At 39.0% G+C, this 15,948-nt stretch overlaps 1 protein-coding gene across 10 annotated transcripts in view; it reads right to left on the reverse strand.

Moving 5' to 3' along the window:
- CTNNA3 (catenin alpha 3) overlaps positions 1-15,948 on the reverse strand; it is a 946,302-nt gene that overhangs the window by 860,888 nt on the left and 69,466 nt on the right. For all 10 annotated transcript variants that reach the window (XM_075130833.1, XM_075130836.1, XM_075130831.1 and 7 more), the window contains exon 5: positions 10,031-10,150. In XM_075130833.1, coding sequence (XP_074986934.1) covers positions 10,031-10,150 — 120 coding nt within the window. The remainder of the gene's footprint in view (positions 1-10,030; positions 10,151-15,948) is intronic.

The raw sequence follows: 15,948 nt of genomic DNA on the forward strand, positions 1-15,948 counted from the left end.
GATCATGTAAGGTGCCTCTTACTCCTGTCCCATTTCCACCCAGGTTGGGAGGTAAAGCTCCGCAGATAAACTTTCGAACTCTGGGGCTGCCCTGACCAGGGACAGAGACTTTTGGGGCATTGGACTTTTGGGACTTTGGGTGATTTGGGGTTGCTGGACTTAAGAACCAAAGGGAAAAGGGCATGCCCCAATTTGGTTGGGGCGGGTTTTTTTGCTCATGGGTTGTGTTATGAATCCTGTTGGTGGTGTTTCCCCAACATAATGCCACATTGTTTCTCTCTGTTATTAAAAGGCTTTTGCTACACTTAGACTATGTGCTTGCGAGAGGGGAAGTATTGCCTCTTGGAGGCGCCCAGCGGGGGTGGTATATATTTGTCCCAGGTCACTGGGTGGGGGCTCGAGCCGGTTTGCATTGTGTTATTGGAATGGATCCCCTAGATATTGAACCCGGCCCTTGTTGCTGCCAACTCTGACAGGCAGAAGGGTTACAACTATAAGCAAACTAGGCAGATGCAAATTTGGCCCAGCCACCCTATTCCTACCCATCCCCTGCTCATCCTGGAATGATGGAGGGGCAGCTGGGCCAAACCTGAGCAAGCTATGCTGCCACCTTACATTTGGGCCCCCCAACTTCTACCATAATGACCAAAATATATGAAGGCTCACCATACCCCGCCCCACCCACCCCTCCCCTCCCAGTTAAGCACCTCTGTTCTAGGACAGGGAAAGTACACTGAAGTTTTGCCTAGGGTGGCAGATTGAGTGGCCTCTGTGCATCTTTTTAATTATTTTTCAGATAAATAAAAGTTTTCACGAAATAGAATAATCACTATTTGGGGATTAGTCATAATGCAATAATGCCACTTATTATGTGGCATCTCAGCTTGACTTTTCCTTTCTGTAGCTGTACCAAAAGCAGACCTTTTAACAACCACTGTTTTAGACATGCTGAGCATTGTAGGGCAGTACCAGTTTATTCTGCATTTTTTTTCCATTCAAGACTCATTATTTCACCTTTCTGTAAATTAAAATCACATAATCCACTTCCAAGCATTTACATGTCTCACCACCACCAGCACCCCATTATTCCTATGTACTAAGTTCACTTAAGATTTACCATGCACTTGGTTCCATACTTTTGCAGACAGTTATGGCTGGAAAATTAAAATAGTAAGAAGATCAAGTAGTCACTTTGCCAAACCAATCTAAGCATGGGGTCTCATTACTTATGATTAAGTCTAGCTGGCCTCATTACAACGTCTCCAGAATCTCACAAATCACAATACTTTTGTTTAGGTCCCCTAATCCCTCTGACAGAGAGCCTGATCTCATTGTCCCTACTCTGGAAAACTCAATAGCCTTTTGAAGTCAACAACAATTTTCCCTTAGCACAGCTGCAGGAATGGGCATGAGAGTCCTGCTTTACCAAAGGCATTCTAAATTCTATTGCCTCCCTCCTTTGTACTGAATATTTCCTTCTTTCAATGTTCGTATCATCTGAAAAAATTGCACCACGTCTCCCTTTGTTTCATGTCAAGAAAACAAATTAATTCTAATACTGATCATTGTGGAACTGGCTCTCTACTAGTCACATCTGTCCATCTTTTACTGCTGCAACTGCTCTCTAATTTCAGTTACCAAGATACCTCTTTACCCCATGTGCAACTCAACCCCACAGGGTACTCACTGACTTCATCAATTTTCCATATCGTGGGCTGCTGTTGGATGCAAGGACAGCAAAATGTGGTGAAGAGGGTATTTTCCATCTGCAACTGGTACTGGAATTGCAACTGGTACTGGAATTGCAACATCTGGTTTCAAATGGGGTTCTTTCTATGCTTTTCTGTGCAGACAAAGGCACAGAATTAGAAAACGGTGGTGCTCTCTACCAGGGGTTACATCTTGGGTGTTATTCAAAAAGCTGAATGTCCAAAATGTGGCAGCCCATCTGTGAAGCTCCACCTTTTTGACTGGGCACAGGATGCCCTGGGGCCTCTGGGATTCACGTTGGAATTCAAGATGTAGGTTTTTACATATAAACTTAAAAGCCTAGACTGGTTTGGGCAGCGAGAGACTGCCTCTTTCCTTGTTCCATGCTGCCACAGTTGCAATCAGTGAAAGCAACTGAACCGGAGCTCCCTCATTACAGCATTCTCCATGAGGCCTCAACACTGCCACATATATCCCCACTAGTCTTTATCTGCAAGCATAGGGGAAGGAGACAGGATGAGGGGGATTTGTTAACTGCAATATAATGGAGTTATGGGATGGGAATGAGTTATGATGGTGTGGGTGGCATATTGAATTTTAGTAGTTCAGTGTAATTGCTGATTGTGTTTTAGATATTGGAAGGAAAGTCCAGCGTGTAGCTAGTAATCTCTATTTCATGTTAGCCTGTTATCAACCTCAGTTCTGCCAATGATGCCAGCTCTCACTGGGCATTAAAACACTGGTGTGCTTTCTGCCACTTGTGTGTGGAACAAACTGCCCCCTTTCCCCCTCAAAAAAAATCCATAAATCAATATTATTTATCCTCTTTCAAATCTTTCCTTAAAAAATTACCTCTGCCTAAGAAACACTGCCTTTTGTTGACAGCTAGGCAGGAAATGAACTATACTGTATACACAGTTTGTCTGTGCAAAAACATGCTCATCCCTTCTCCTCACCTGTTTGTTTCACCCATTTGCTCTGCTTTGTCATTAACCAAGGTTGTAAATTCTGTGTGCAAGGATGACTGTTTTACTACACATTTGTACAGTCCCAGGCATAGTGTGTAGCACTAGTTGAAAAAAATTGACTTTATGCTTTTTTCCCATTGAAAAATACTGTTTTGTCAAAACTGGAGCATTCCACAGAAATATATAGGTTTTGACAAACTTCCGAGCTAGGAGGGTTTCGCCTCAGGTTCATCATGGAATTTTGAGGGTGAGATGCTCACCCCAAAATAACTCACTTGGAAACTGGGAGAACCAGCATCAACTGCCTACTTCAAATCAGAGCAGGGAATTAAACTTGCATCTCACATCGCAGGTGACTGCCTAACCACTAAGCTATTGGCTTTTTTAAATATATCTCAAAACGTCTTTTTCAGTCCACATCAAAACTAAAACAGATTTTGAAATCTTAATTTCACAAAACAAATTTTTTTCTGGCCTTTTTAGGCATTATTGCAATACAGGTAAACATTATGTTTTAAAAATTGAAATAAGATATATATGCAGTACAATATCAGAAAAAGTAGCATTCATCAGTCTGTCCTATGATACTTGAAGAGGTTTTCCACTTTTGTAAATCATGCCATTTTAATATTACTTGTTCATCCGTTGTTGTTGTTGAATGCCTAACTGAGGATCTCATTTCCTTTCTGCTGTTTTAATCAAGTTTAGTTTCATTTAGCTTTCCTAGATACTTTCTTTAAATGTATTATCCATCCCTACCTTCCAGCGATTTTAAATGTAGCTGTTTAGAAATGGGCCTAAACTGGAACCATTTATAAAACCCCATAAATGTCAATGGTTCAGAAACAAACCCCAATTGAGCTTTTGCAAAACTACACCAAAATCCTTTCTCTCAGTTCATTGTCGTACCCCGCAACTCCCTCCCAAGTCATTTTCCTTCTATCAAATAGCAGCTGTGAGAAGGGGTTTAGTGTAACTGTGTGTGTCTCTCTCTCAACCCCAATTTCAGCACTACAGCTTCTCTCCAACCCAGCAAATAACCCGTTTCACATTTCTTCGCCATATTTCTTTTGCAAATCTGAGGCGAAAAAAATATTTTTTCCATGATTTCTTCTAACAATGACTCATTTCTGTCCTTTCTTGAAAGCTTGTACTAACATTTATGTTCCTTAGGTACAACTATATGAAAAAATGTGATCTTTATTTCTTAAAACCTCCTTTTTTAGTCATGCTGGTGGCTCAAAGGGAGGGCAGAATTTTGCTCAATTTCTCAGATACAAAATTATCACTTGCTTAGTGGAGATTTTCAAAGGCATAAAGGGCAGTGAGGTGCCTGACTGCCATTGACTTTCAAACTTGGACTTTTTTAAAAAACTTACTGCAGATGGAACATTATATATGAACTATGGAGAGCTAATACTATACCAAGAAGGGATCATGAGAAGTTAGATCCATGGAAATACAAAATTTTTATAACTCAGGCTATGTTTTCTTTACATAAGCTAGGTTCTATATGCCAGAAATATTAGACAGAAACAAAGAGTGGGATTTTCAAAGGAGTAAAAGGGAGTCAGGTACCAGGTGTGACAATTTGGAAATCTGTCTGTACAATTTATGAATATTGGTTGATATAATGGAGTTACTGTAAAATATTACTATGAAAAACTGCTGTATCAGAAATGCTTGTCTGTGTATCCATCACGGGTCAGCAGGCTGGTGTCATGTCCTAGAACAGGACAAAGAGAATGTACCTCAGATTAACGATGGTCCTTTGATCACAATAGCGTGCTAAAAAGCAGCTGCATCTTTGGAAACACAGTTTCATCTTAGCCTCTGGAAGGAGGGGAGAAGGTAAGAGCAGTGTAAATTTCCCAGGGACAGAACAAATACAGCCGGGTGATCAGGAGGTGTTTTAATAAAGCAACACACAGGAACAGGGGAATCAGACGAGAGAGAGAGTGAGAGAGAGAGAGGTCACAGAAGCTGGGAGACTCAATGACAGAAGGCATCCAGCATGTAACTGCCTGTGTGAGATAAAGGACACCCTGCCTGTCTGCCTAGACTCAGATGTCCCACCCCCACCCCCCCAGGACTCCCAAGGGAAGGTGAACACATATAGGGTTTGCTGTTTTATATTTTCTATGATTAAAAGAGCAACAGTGTGTTAGATTTGTGCATAGTGTCTCTGTGTTATATACTTCACAAATACTGCATGCCCCTGGAGAGAGCTGAACTGTAAACCAGAAGCTTCACACCTGTCAGAGATTGGGGAGAGGGTATGTTTAAGTTCAGGGGTGTCTGAAGGCTTGACATTGCACCCCCAGGAACTAGACAGCTGGTCAGCAGGTTCCAGGCCACAGTAGGCGGTGCCAGATAGAAGGTCTGCTCCCCAAGAGTGTGTTTAGGGCACCACAATTATGCAGTGGCGGGACTCCATTTCAGGTTCTTGAATACATTGGCCACAGAATTTCATACAGTGATTCCAGCATCTAGCCAATTAACTTGTGTTTGTATTAGTACATAACTTTTAGAAAGACATCCAGTCTTGATTTAAGGTACTACTTACTACAATTTCCAGTTTGAACTTTTTGGACTTCCAACTCCTAACCATTTGATCTTGTTATGCCTTTGTCTGCTAGATTAAAGAGTCCCCTAATATCAGGTATGTACTTCCCTTTATAGATACTTTTAAGTCTTAACCTTCTTTCAAGAAGCTGAAGAGATTGATCCCCTTAAATCTTATTGTAATGCCTGTTTTCCTGGTGACAAATTATTTTTGTATCTCTGCTTTGAATCATCTCCAATTTTTCAATATCCTCTTTAGAGTGTTGACCCCAGAAATGCACAATAATACTATCACCAAAGCCATATATAAACCAGTTGGGGGCTGAGTTCTTTTGAAAATTTGGTCCCAGTTCTAGGTGAAGAATCTTTTGATATCTGCCCCTCACCTGAATGCATCTGGAAAAAGCAGAGTGAAAAATGTCTGTTTATTCCCTTTAAACAAATAAATACTGGATCTCAAGACTAAGGTAAACTGTTCCTATTGTTTGAGTTTTGCATCATACCTTCAGTCTAAAATTAAGTATTTTAAAAAGTAAATTCACCTGTTTGCACATAAAACCATATGTAGCGCTGCACAACATGCACTTCTCTGGAACCAAGACAAAAATGAAGAACAATTTGACAGCATTGCTCCATCTTCTGGAAGTATTATTTCCCACAAAGTAAATACTGTGTGCTATAAATTATCTCCTGTAATAATTAATGCTTCAAGTTTTATCTGAAACTTTTTTTAAACCTTTCTTTGCATATGAATAGTCAGCACATGATATGAAGAATAAAAATTGCATATTTAAATAATTCATCATAAATTAAATCTTTCACTACATATAAATTAAAAGCTCTTTCCTGGCATATTAGCCTGAGGGCATACAATGAAAAATCCAACAAGTAACTTAACAACTATATCAGAGTGGTGTGATTTTATTTTATTTTTTTAAAAACATGTTTTAAAATTCTGTTGTCAGCTGTTATGTTACAGTATTACTGAAGATGTAAGATCAGAAACAAAACTTCCTTTGAATTTGAGCCAACAGTGCTACAGGCATGGTAAAGGCATTACTAATTTTAAGAACATCAACTGCAGCAATAATATTTCAATCTGACAAATACTAGGTACCACTGAATTTAATACATAATATTCATTTGTATTCGCATGTGACAAAATGATCTTGCACTATTATTGGCCAGTGCACCATTGGTAGGAACAGGGTCCATAAAAGAGAAAGGGTGAATGCTTACAAAAATTTTCCTGAGACATTCACGCTTATTCCACATTTAACACAGCATTTGGGAGACCATTCCTTCTCGTCAGGCTACACTGTAGGAAGGCAGCTAATGAACCTGAACTGCCTTCCTGCAGTCTCAAACCCAAATGTCTCTGCTGCAAAAAGCAACCTCATCCTCCTTCACTGAAATGATCAAAGAAGGTAGATTATCTGGCCACTATCGTGTCAGAGAAGAAAATTACACACATACCAGCTCCCTTGACAAAGCTCAGCCCTGACTGCAAAATTGGAGATTCTGAAAACACTGAGGGAAGGCTGAGCTAGCACATGCCAAAAGTTTTGTCTGTCTTAGTTATTGAAAGCCAAAGAGGAATTCCCAGGTCTACTGCTGACAGAGGTAATCAAGGACTCTTTAGAGAGGGCTACCCTGAAGTGGAAGACATTCTGACTGATTCTGAAGAAAATGTCACTTAGTGACCTTACCAGCCTGATCTTTATCTACCCTTGTGACCATTAGTAGTTTGGTCAACAGCAGTTTAAAAAGTCATAATGACATTACAAATGTGCTCTTAAAACAAGTTGTTTTTTTAGTATCTGTCCTAAAAACTTCAAAATCATTGTTTCCATTTCTGTACTGCAATTTCAGGTCTTCTCTAGTTTTCTCACTCCTAAGAAATAAGGACAGAAGCAGACAAAAAAATAGCAAATTTAAAAGAAAGATTCATCACTCTGACTATGAAAGTTCTTCTGTGTTGCTGTACCTCATGCAGATTAATTTCCATATTGTAGAGAACTTCTGGTTCGTTCCCCCAATAGATGGCAGTGAATCAGTATCTTACCAACAGGACTGGTTGTTTTACAGCACTGAGAGTGATATATAAACTGTTAGCTATTAGAAGTGGGCCTGAACTGGAAAACCAGATTCAAATATCACTTAAATGTGAAGAAGTTCAGATTCTGATCAGGTCTGAACTTGTGGGGTTTGGTCTGATTTCTAATGGCAGCCTCTTCCCAAATACACTATTCTATTTTCCAGGCAAAAAGCAATCAAAGTGTATCCTGTGGGTGTGAGATTAGACAGCTCTCACCCTGCAGGTTCTCCTGTAAATCCTACCAAGAATTATGTTATATTGGCTGATAGAAACAGGTTCAGCAGTAGCATAAGCAAAAAACAGAACTCAAATGTACAAATATGGACAAAATCTTTGATGTGCTGGGTAAAGGGAAGCAATGTACATCCTCACCCTTTATGCAATGTCTTCTTCGATTGAAAGGAGGAACACATTTTATGACTAATATCTTTAATAAGAGAAGTGGTTTTGGAGAAGGCAATTTAATGTAGAGATGAAAGATAGCAGGAAAGGATATTGAGGAAATGCTTGTGACCCAGACAGGGAGGCAAGCGTAACAAGATAGTCTCAAAATGTTTTGGAAATACAGACTAGTGAGACCAGAGACGGGGGTGGGGGGTAGGTTCCAGGAAATGCAAGAGTAAACCAGGGTCTGTGAATAGGAGAGAAGCAGAGAAACCAAATGCCAACCCAAGAAGAAATGAAATGTGTAACTAAAGAGTCTGCTAGGGAATGAGGGATTTATTATGTGACATTAAATGGAACTTTGCAAGGCAAAGAGTGAGAATTCAGAGTAAAGAGATAATTGCGATTAAAGTGCAGTTCTACTCTGAAGAGTGACTATAGAATTAGCACCATCTCACTCAGATATGCTCCCTGAGCCCTTACAGATGACATTTATTATGCTCAACGTAAATTATGAGATCAGATAAGAAACCCATTAGAAGCAGAAAAAGACACTATTCCTTACTAGAAACAGCACCTTCTAGCTATTGAGTGGCTTTATATCAAAGGGCACAAAATCTGTGTCCCATCTCACTAGAGCTGGTCAAAACTCAGGGTTTCCATCTCATGTGAGATTCTGACATTTTAAAGTTTTGTTTTCATTCTCAATTAGAAAAAAAAAATCAAAATTTTATTCTGGACAAATTGTGTTGTGGATTGTGTTCTCACTTTTTATATTTTTACATTATTTCATGACTTGTCAGTTGTGCATTTTATGCACTACTACTATTTTATGTCATTATGACATGTCAGTAGTAGTTGAAATATTTCTATTTATTTTTATTTTTAAATTCATTAAAGGTGGCAGGTACTGAATGAACATCTTTTCTAGATCAAGTGTGTTCTGTTTGTTGTGAAATGGAACAGTTCGACAATACTACTACTGCCATGTCATAAAATGTCAAATATAAAAATGAAAAAACTTAAATTTGAAACAAAATTTCAGAATTCCAAAGGCAAATTTTTCCCAACACACAGTTTGTTTTGAAATGTCTCTTTCATGGAAAATTATCAAAATCAATACAATTTTGTGAAAATTTCTGTTTTGTCAAATCAGGAAAACACCATCTATCATCATAGTGAAACACACCCAGGCAACTTGTTCCTTGCCTTGCCTAACACAAGAACAAGTTATTCATGTTTTCAGAAACAATAGCCTCTGAACCTTTTCCTAAAATTTAAACAAACAATCTAATCAATCAATTTTCTTATTTAAACGCCTGCTGTAACTGATTTTCCCTGAGACAAGTCAGGAAGTAAATTTGACAACACTGACACCTAATGGTAACATTAAAAGATCAGAACTAAAATAAAACCATGATCCCACTCCTTCAATATATTACCAAATATACAAAGCTCAGAAAAATAAAGATTTTAAAAGGCTGCAAAAATATGAACAAAACTACAGAAGCTAATATGAAAACTAAAGTTTCTAAAACAGTCATGCAAAGGGTGAAAATAGCTCTATAAACATTTTAACAATTGTCTTTGACCTTGATCCTGCAATCACTTGCACATGATTGATATAAAGCATGTGAGTAGTCCAATTTACGTCATACGGGATCTAATCTTGAAAATTATTTTTTTAAATTAAATTTTTTCAATTAAATTAAATTAATAATGTATTTTGAATTTAAAATACATTAACTGTTTATGTGGAGCAGTCATGTACATAAAGATTTGACACCATTAACTTCTACGGGTGCAGGTCAGAACTTAAATCACTTTATTATCAAACACAAACTTTACTATCCAGTATACAGCATTCATGTTTTCCATATGATAACAAATTATTGTTCTGTCTTAGCAAACAATTGTTTCTTTTGTATGGCAGGTGGTATATAAGATGACTTTGTGATGGAATAACTGCAGAAGGCTCTGAGGTGTTCCGTGGAACCCTGGAGTTTTCCGTAGCTTCCCTGTCAGAACCTTGCTTTCATGAGTAGTCACAGTGACTTTACCAAACTACCCTTATGACCCATTAATCTATATGCAATACTTACTGTGTTATAGTGGCACCTTGCACCCTTTGGATGCTTGATGCCCCTGCTAAATCGAAATCCAAAGCCACCTAATGCAAGGTCACTCATATTTAATATAAAACAGAGAACATATCAATTTGTCTCCCTGAATGATGGCGCACGTGATCTGCTACCCATTCTACCCAGAGATTCTGTGCCCTACCACTAAGTTTCCATATTCTTACCTGTTGACGTCTGTAGGCCAAATAATCTAGATTTTCCAGATCTTTCCCAAGCTTCTGGTAGGTTTTCTGTAGTTCAGATTTACTAGACACGTTTCGTAGAGACTCATATGTTCTTTGAAACTGTGATGGTACAAGAAACAATGTCATCATTCAGATAAATATTGTCTATATAGCTCCATTAGTTAGGTTTTTTTAAAAAACATACTAACTTTACGGGCTCTGTTATACTCTCAGATATGTAAGAATACATTGCCACAACTCTTAAAAAGTCTATGCTTTGAGCACTTGGATATAGGGAAATATGTAGAGTCCTGGATTTGAAGTTTATAGTTTGGAATTTCTTAAGACACAATTAGACATTGTCCCCAGTCCTAAAGTTCTGATCCTCATCTAAACTACCCCCAAAAACTGGGTGGTGTTCAGATCCAGGGTTGGAATTTTTTTCTCCTTTTTAAATAAAAAGAGCACATACGTGTTTCCTCATAGATCATGAATTCCCCCAACCCACCAAATATAAGCAGTTTCTTCCTCAGCACTCTCCCAGAAGACTCTTGGAGAATACTCATCTCTAACACATAGTAGTGTGGTAAGGATGAAAAAACACCTCTTATTATCTTGTAAGATGGTGCTGATTGAATCCACTCACGTGGCGCAGTTTGCAGGACTGAAGTTTAAGCTACTTGCATAAGGTCACATACTATGGGAAAACTACAGGAGTTCGGGATTGAACCTAGTTCTTGATTTACTGTGTAAGTATACTGACCACTTCTTTCCTATGCAGATGATTAACAATTGTATATCACAGTAGACATGTATGACCTGTCACAGAGACTAAAGATACAGACTCTGACTCCAGAGCTCACAAAATACTAGAGAGACATACCTGGTATGACTAAGAGGAGAACATGGGGGTGTGGGAACTTTACACAAAAAATAAGTCTCCTTGCTCAATTTGGTGTACACTGTATTACTTCCAACTTTAAAATAAGTTTTCCTGTACAATTTATTAATGTGTATAGTAAAGCAGTAACCACAGACCCTAATTGGGAGCAGAACCCTGTGTGCTAGCCGCTGTACAAACAAAGAAAGACATGGTCTGTCTATGAACAGCTTACAGTTTTAGACAAACTTTTTGGCTAAGGGTGTAGAAGATGGAGGGGACACATTCTAGTATACATTTTTTTTATTCATTATTTAAAATTCTGAAATTACACATAGCATTTTTCATTTATTGATTTCTAAGCACAAAGTGTCATTCCCGTTGCTTCAGGTGGGAGAACTGAGGGACAGAGAGGTGAAGTGACTTGACCAAGCCTACACAGGAAGTATTTAGATTTTTCTGTCACAGTAGGGGTGGGTTTTGAGGAGCAAATGGTTACATAGCCTACAAGATCAGGGAAGCTCATTGGTCCATCTTGTAGATCATACATTGTAGATAAGTGGCCTATCAAGACCCATATCCAGTCCCAACAATGGCTGATACCTCAGAGGAAAGTAAAAACCCTTTCATAGCCCACTGCACCAGTTATTTAATGTTGTACATAGGGGAAAATATTCCCCTCACAACCCTGGAGCTGAAATATGCTCTAGGATGTACACAAGATTTGAGGATGGACAGTCTTGCCATTAAGGCAGTGGACTGTAGACTACAAGACATGTGTTAGATTCCTGGCTCTGCCACAGCCTTTTTGTAATTTTCCGCAAGTCACTTCACCTCTTTCTTCAGCAGTTCACCATCTGTAAATATACTGAAACATTCCGTTATTATGGTGATGAACACCACAGGAGAGCCTATAAATACTAGTTTGTATCAAAGGAGTAGCAGTATCAGTGATCAAATGTACACCCCTTTAATAAACCCAAAGCAGCTCTGTATTCTGCAGCAAGCAGCCTTAAAGATTCATTGCATGCTACAAGTTTTATTTGTTTCATTTCTTGTATGTAAGTGAATACAGTGCTTGTAACATCTACACAATCTGCAGCACTGGAGAATGAAGCACTGTATTTAAATAGCTCAAAGTAAGAAATTGCCACTTGCAGGTTGGTTTTTTGGGGGCGAGAGGAGTTTGTTTTTTATTGTTGTGTTAAATAGTGTTTAGAAAGAAGTTCCCTCTACTGGCTTGATCTCTGTGACAACACTCACAACAGGTACCTCAGGGTATCTGTATATGATTGAGAGAAGACAGGGAGTGAGATGTACCCTGTTCCCTTGACACTTTTCTATCTCACATCCATTGTAAAAACTGCAATTGGGTGCCTCACCTCTGGCCTAGAATTCCTTGAACTTGCAACACTTTGCATTCATTAATTCACACTATAAGCATTAGAGCAGAACTTTAGCTCAGGTCAGGCTGAACAAGACTATCTACAATGATTTTTCCTATGTACAGGTAAGAAGCCATGAGTATTGCAGCTGCACCAGTTCAACAGGTACCTGAACACCAAACCACAACATAGTGCTCCACATATGGACGTTTCCCAAAAGCTTCCACTGACAGTAGCAAAGCTGAATAGTATGGGGAGGGGTCTTTCAAGAGTCTGGAATACACTAATGAAATGATCATAAGGTGTAGTCTTCGTATGGAGCAAAGAAACAGTTATCTAAAATGGTGTCAAGGCACTAGACCACAAAAATACAAGCAAAGCAACAAATCATTTCATGCAACAGAGTGTGGGACAATAGGCGCCTATATAATACAAAAACCCTGAATATCTGAACTGTCCCTATAAAATCAGGACATCTGGTCACCCTAAATGGGGAGGTCTCCTGTCATACCACTATCCCTGCAAGCCCGTGCACTATAATCTACATCATGCAGTGGCCCCACAGATTAATAATGCTAAAAGCCAAAAACCTCTCACTCCAGATCATCATATTAGGAGCCTCCTGTGTCTGGTAATGAGACTGCAGGGATCAGTGAATCACTGCTAGTGGAGGAAAAACCACATGTATAACTGATAGCTCTCCTCAGGAGGCTAAATATCCAAGAAATAGCCCCAAGAGGCTATAAAGTTGGCAGCGATATTCCACGAAAGTGGAAGAGACATCTTTCTCAAGAGGAGAGTGGAAGAAAAAACAGTGTTTTCCCTCAGAATAAAAATATACAAATAAGCTAACTATAAGCAAATTAACATAAGTTTGTCCTGTTTTCAGGAGGATGCAGTGAACTGGCTGTGACAAAGGTTATCATAATCATTTTTAAATCTACAAGGCACATACAATCTGCCTACATTTCTCAAGCTATCATGGTCTGGCCCCAGTCTTTCTTCTTCCAAGAAACTTTCACATGTATTGTTCTGAGATGGAGGAGGGGAAAAGAGTCCAGCCCCCACTCCCCACACTTTCTGTTAACTATTTAAATCATCAGAGGTAAGCAGAAATAAAACAGTTTTTAGATGCTCACTTTCCTCATTACTTCACCAAGATAGACACATCCCAGTCCCTAGAAGTTCAGGAGAAGTACCTTCATAGTTTCCTTTACCTAAAGACTTCCCTGTCTCTTTTCTCTCTGAAAGGAAACTTGCTATTTCTTTTTAAGCCTCTTGATTACATACAAGATGCAGCTGTCTTAAAGGAGTTAGGTTCAATAGCATCCAGCTGAGCATTCTCTGTTTCCCTGAGCTGAGGAAGAAACTCCCCTGGGTCCATGTGGCACCTGTAACACTCCTGAACCATTGTCTGGTTTGATGACACTTCTTATGAAGCAAGCTGGATTGAGAGGGTATCATGACAATGAGGGTCTTACTGCCTATCAGGTTTTACTGTCTATCAGGTTACCATAAATAACTGTATAGCACTTTTCAAAATACACAGGCTTCCCTTCTGATTGGGTCCATGAACAGTACTACGCTCCTTTTGTAATAAAAACCAAAATCAACGTTCATAAAACTTGAGCCAGAGTAAGAGGAAACAGCTGTTTTGGTAATAACACACAAAAAGTGGGTATCACATCATCTAAGAACCAAGCATCCATTGTCAAGATAGTAACAAATGAACACTGAATGTCTCCCAAGTAGGAAACAAGGTGGATGAACTTGTAACATGGGCCTTAGAATGAATGGGACAATTTTCAGAATCCCATTTTGGATAACATTAAGCAATTGGAACATCAAATGTGATTCTGGAACATATGATGGTCTAGGTGGTAAGCTAATTAGTAGGACAGTGTTGTCAATACTGTCTCTTCATATGCAGGACGTTGGAAATCTAGCATAGTGTGGGCATTATCTGAAAATGGAAGATATTTCTAAGTGATCTTGGACTGTGATTATGGTTCCATTTATCTGAAAACTTGATTTAAAGTTAGGGAATGGAGAATTTATTCTGTGGTTCAAGTTCTTTACCCCCAGCCTTTAATAATGACGGTCAAAAGTCTCTATGTATTTCAGCTTGCCTCCGCATTTTCTGTTAAAGTCTCTGTTTCGTTGACTATCATGGGAGCTTGGTTTGGCTGTTGCAAGAAAATTAATTCATAATATTGGCACTGGCAGAATATCAGTCATACAATGGGGAGTTTCTCTGTAGTTTCTTAAGAAACAGTTTAATTCTTCTTTTATGTAATGTTTTGTTCCAGCTACCATCAATAGCAACTTTTCCAGAATCCTCATAAAACAGTCTATTTTACCTCTGGTGAAGTTCAAGGTTGTTCAAATCTCAGGTTTTGGTTAATGCCCATCTCTAAGGTGAACCTGAGGTATTCTGGCATAAACCTTGACACAGTCCATATTGCTGAAGAATGGAGTTTTATGAATATCATACACAATTCTCTGTCCAGATTTAGCAGGACTCCCTTAGCAAAGATGGCAATCACAGTATGAGAAATCAGAATCAGCAGCAGCAGGAGGTCACCAAAATCCAAGAAGACTTCTAACAAAGATAGATCAGACAGTTTAAACAAAGGGGGCACAGTGTTTTCCAATGCTGCATCTAGAACAGACATGATTTGATGCAGTATTCCAGACTATTATGATAGCTTTGGCTGGGAATCACAATTTTTACTGAAGTAGCTGATTTGTCTTTATAAATCCCAATGTCCCAAGAGAGAATGAAATGCACATTTGCTTCAGCACCTTCAGTTGTTGTATAGGTAGCACATGCAGACTGTATGAACGTAACAACGGCCATACTGGGTCAGACCAAAGGTCCATCTAGCCCAGTATCATGTCTTCCGACACTGGCCTATGCCAGGTGCTCCAGAGGGAATGAACAGAATAGATAATCAAGTGATCCATCCCCTGTTGCCCATTTCCAGCTTCTGGCAAACCGAGGCTAGGGACACCATCCCTCCCCAACCTGGCTAATAGTCATTGATGGACCTATCCTCCATGAATTTATCTAGTTCTTTTTTTAACCCTGTTATAGTCTTGGTCTTCACAACATTCTCTGGCAAAGAGTTCCACAGGTTGACTGTGTGTTGTGTGAAGAAATACTTCCTTTTGTTTTTTTAAACCTGCTCTCTATTAAAAGGAAGATGTCTGAGAAGTAAACTGCAGTATTAAGTTTTCCAGGACTACATATCAATGCAGTGTCAAATTCATAGTTTCAACATCTTCAACACAAACTGGACTAGGTAGATGGAAGAAAGCATCATTTAACATGTATTGCAAAGTCTTATAATTGGTAACAGTATGCTGATGTCCATACAGGTAGAAATGGAAGTGCAGACTTCCCCAGATGACAGCAAGCATTTCTATTTCAATTTGTGAATGATATTTGACTAGTCAGAGTTTTTCTGGCATATGTCTGAAAATCAAGCTGAGTCATAACAGTGACACTTTCAATTAGGCTATAAGAAGCCCTTAATCTGTTGTAATTTTACATTCCTCATTCAGATTCAGGGCCAACTCTACAACAGAAGTAGAACAAATAGTCTGCCACTGCAGAGTATGGAGTAATGGTTCTTTTCCAGTTTGTCTAA

The sequence above is a fragment of the Caretta caretta genome, chromosome 7 (genome assembly GCF_965140235.1).
Source record: "Caretta caretta isolate rCarCar2 chromosome 7, rCarCar1.hap1, whole genome shotgun sequence".
Taxonomy (NCBI): Eukaryota; Metazoa; Chordata; order Testudines; family Cheloniidae; genus Caretta; species Caretta caretta.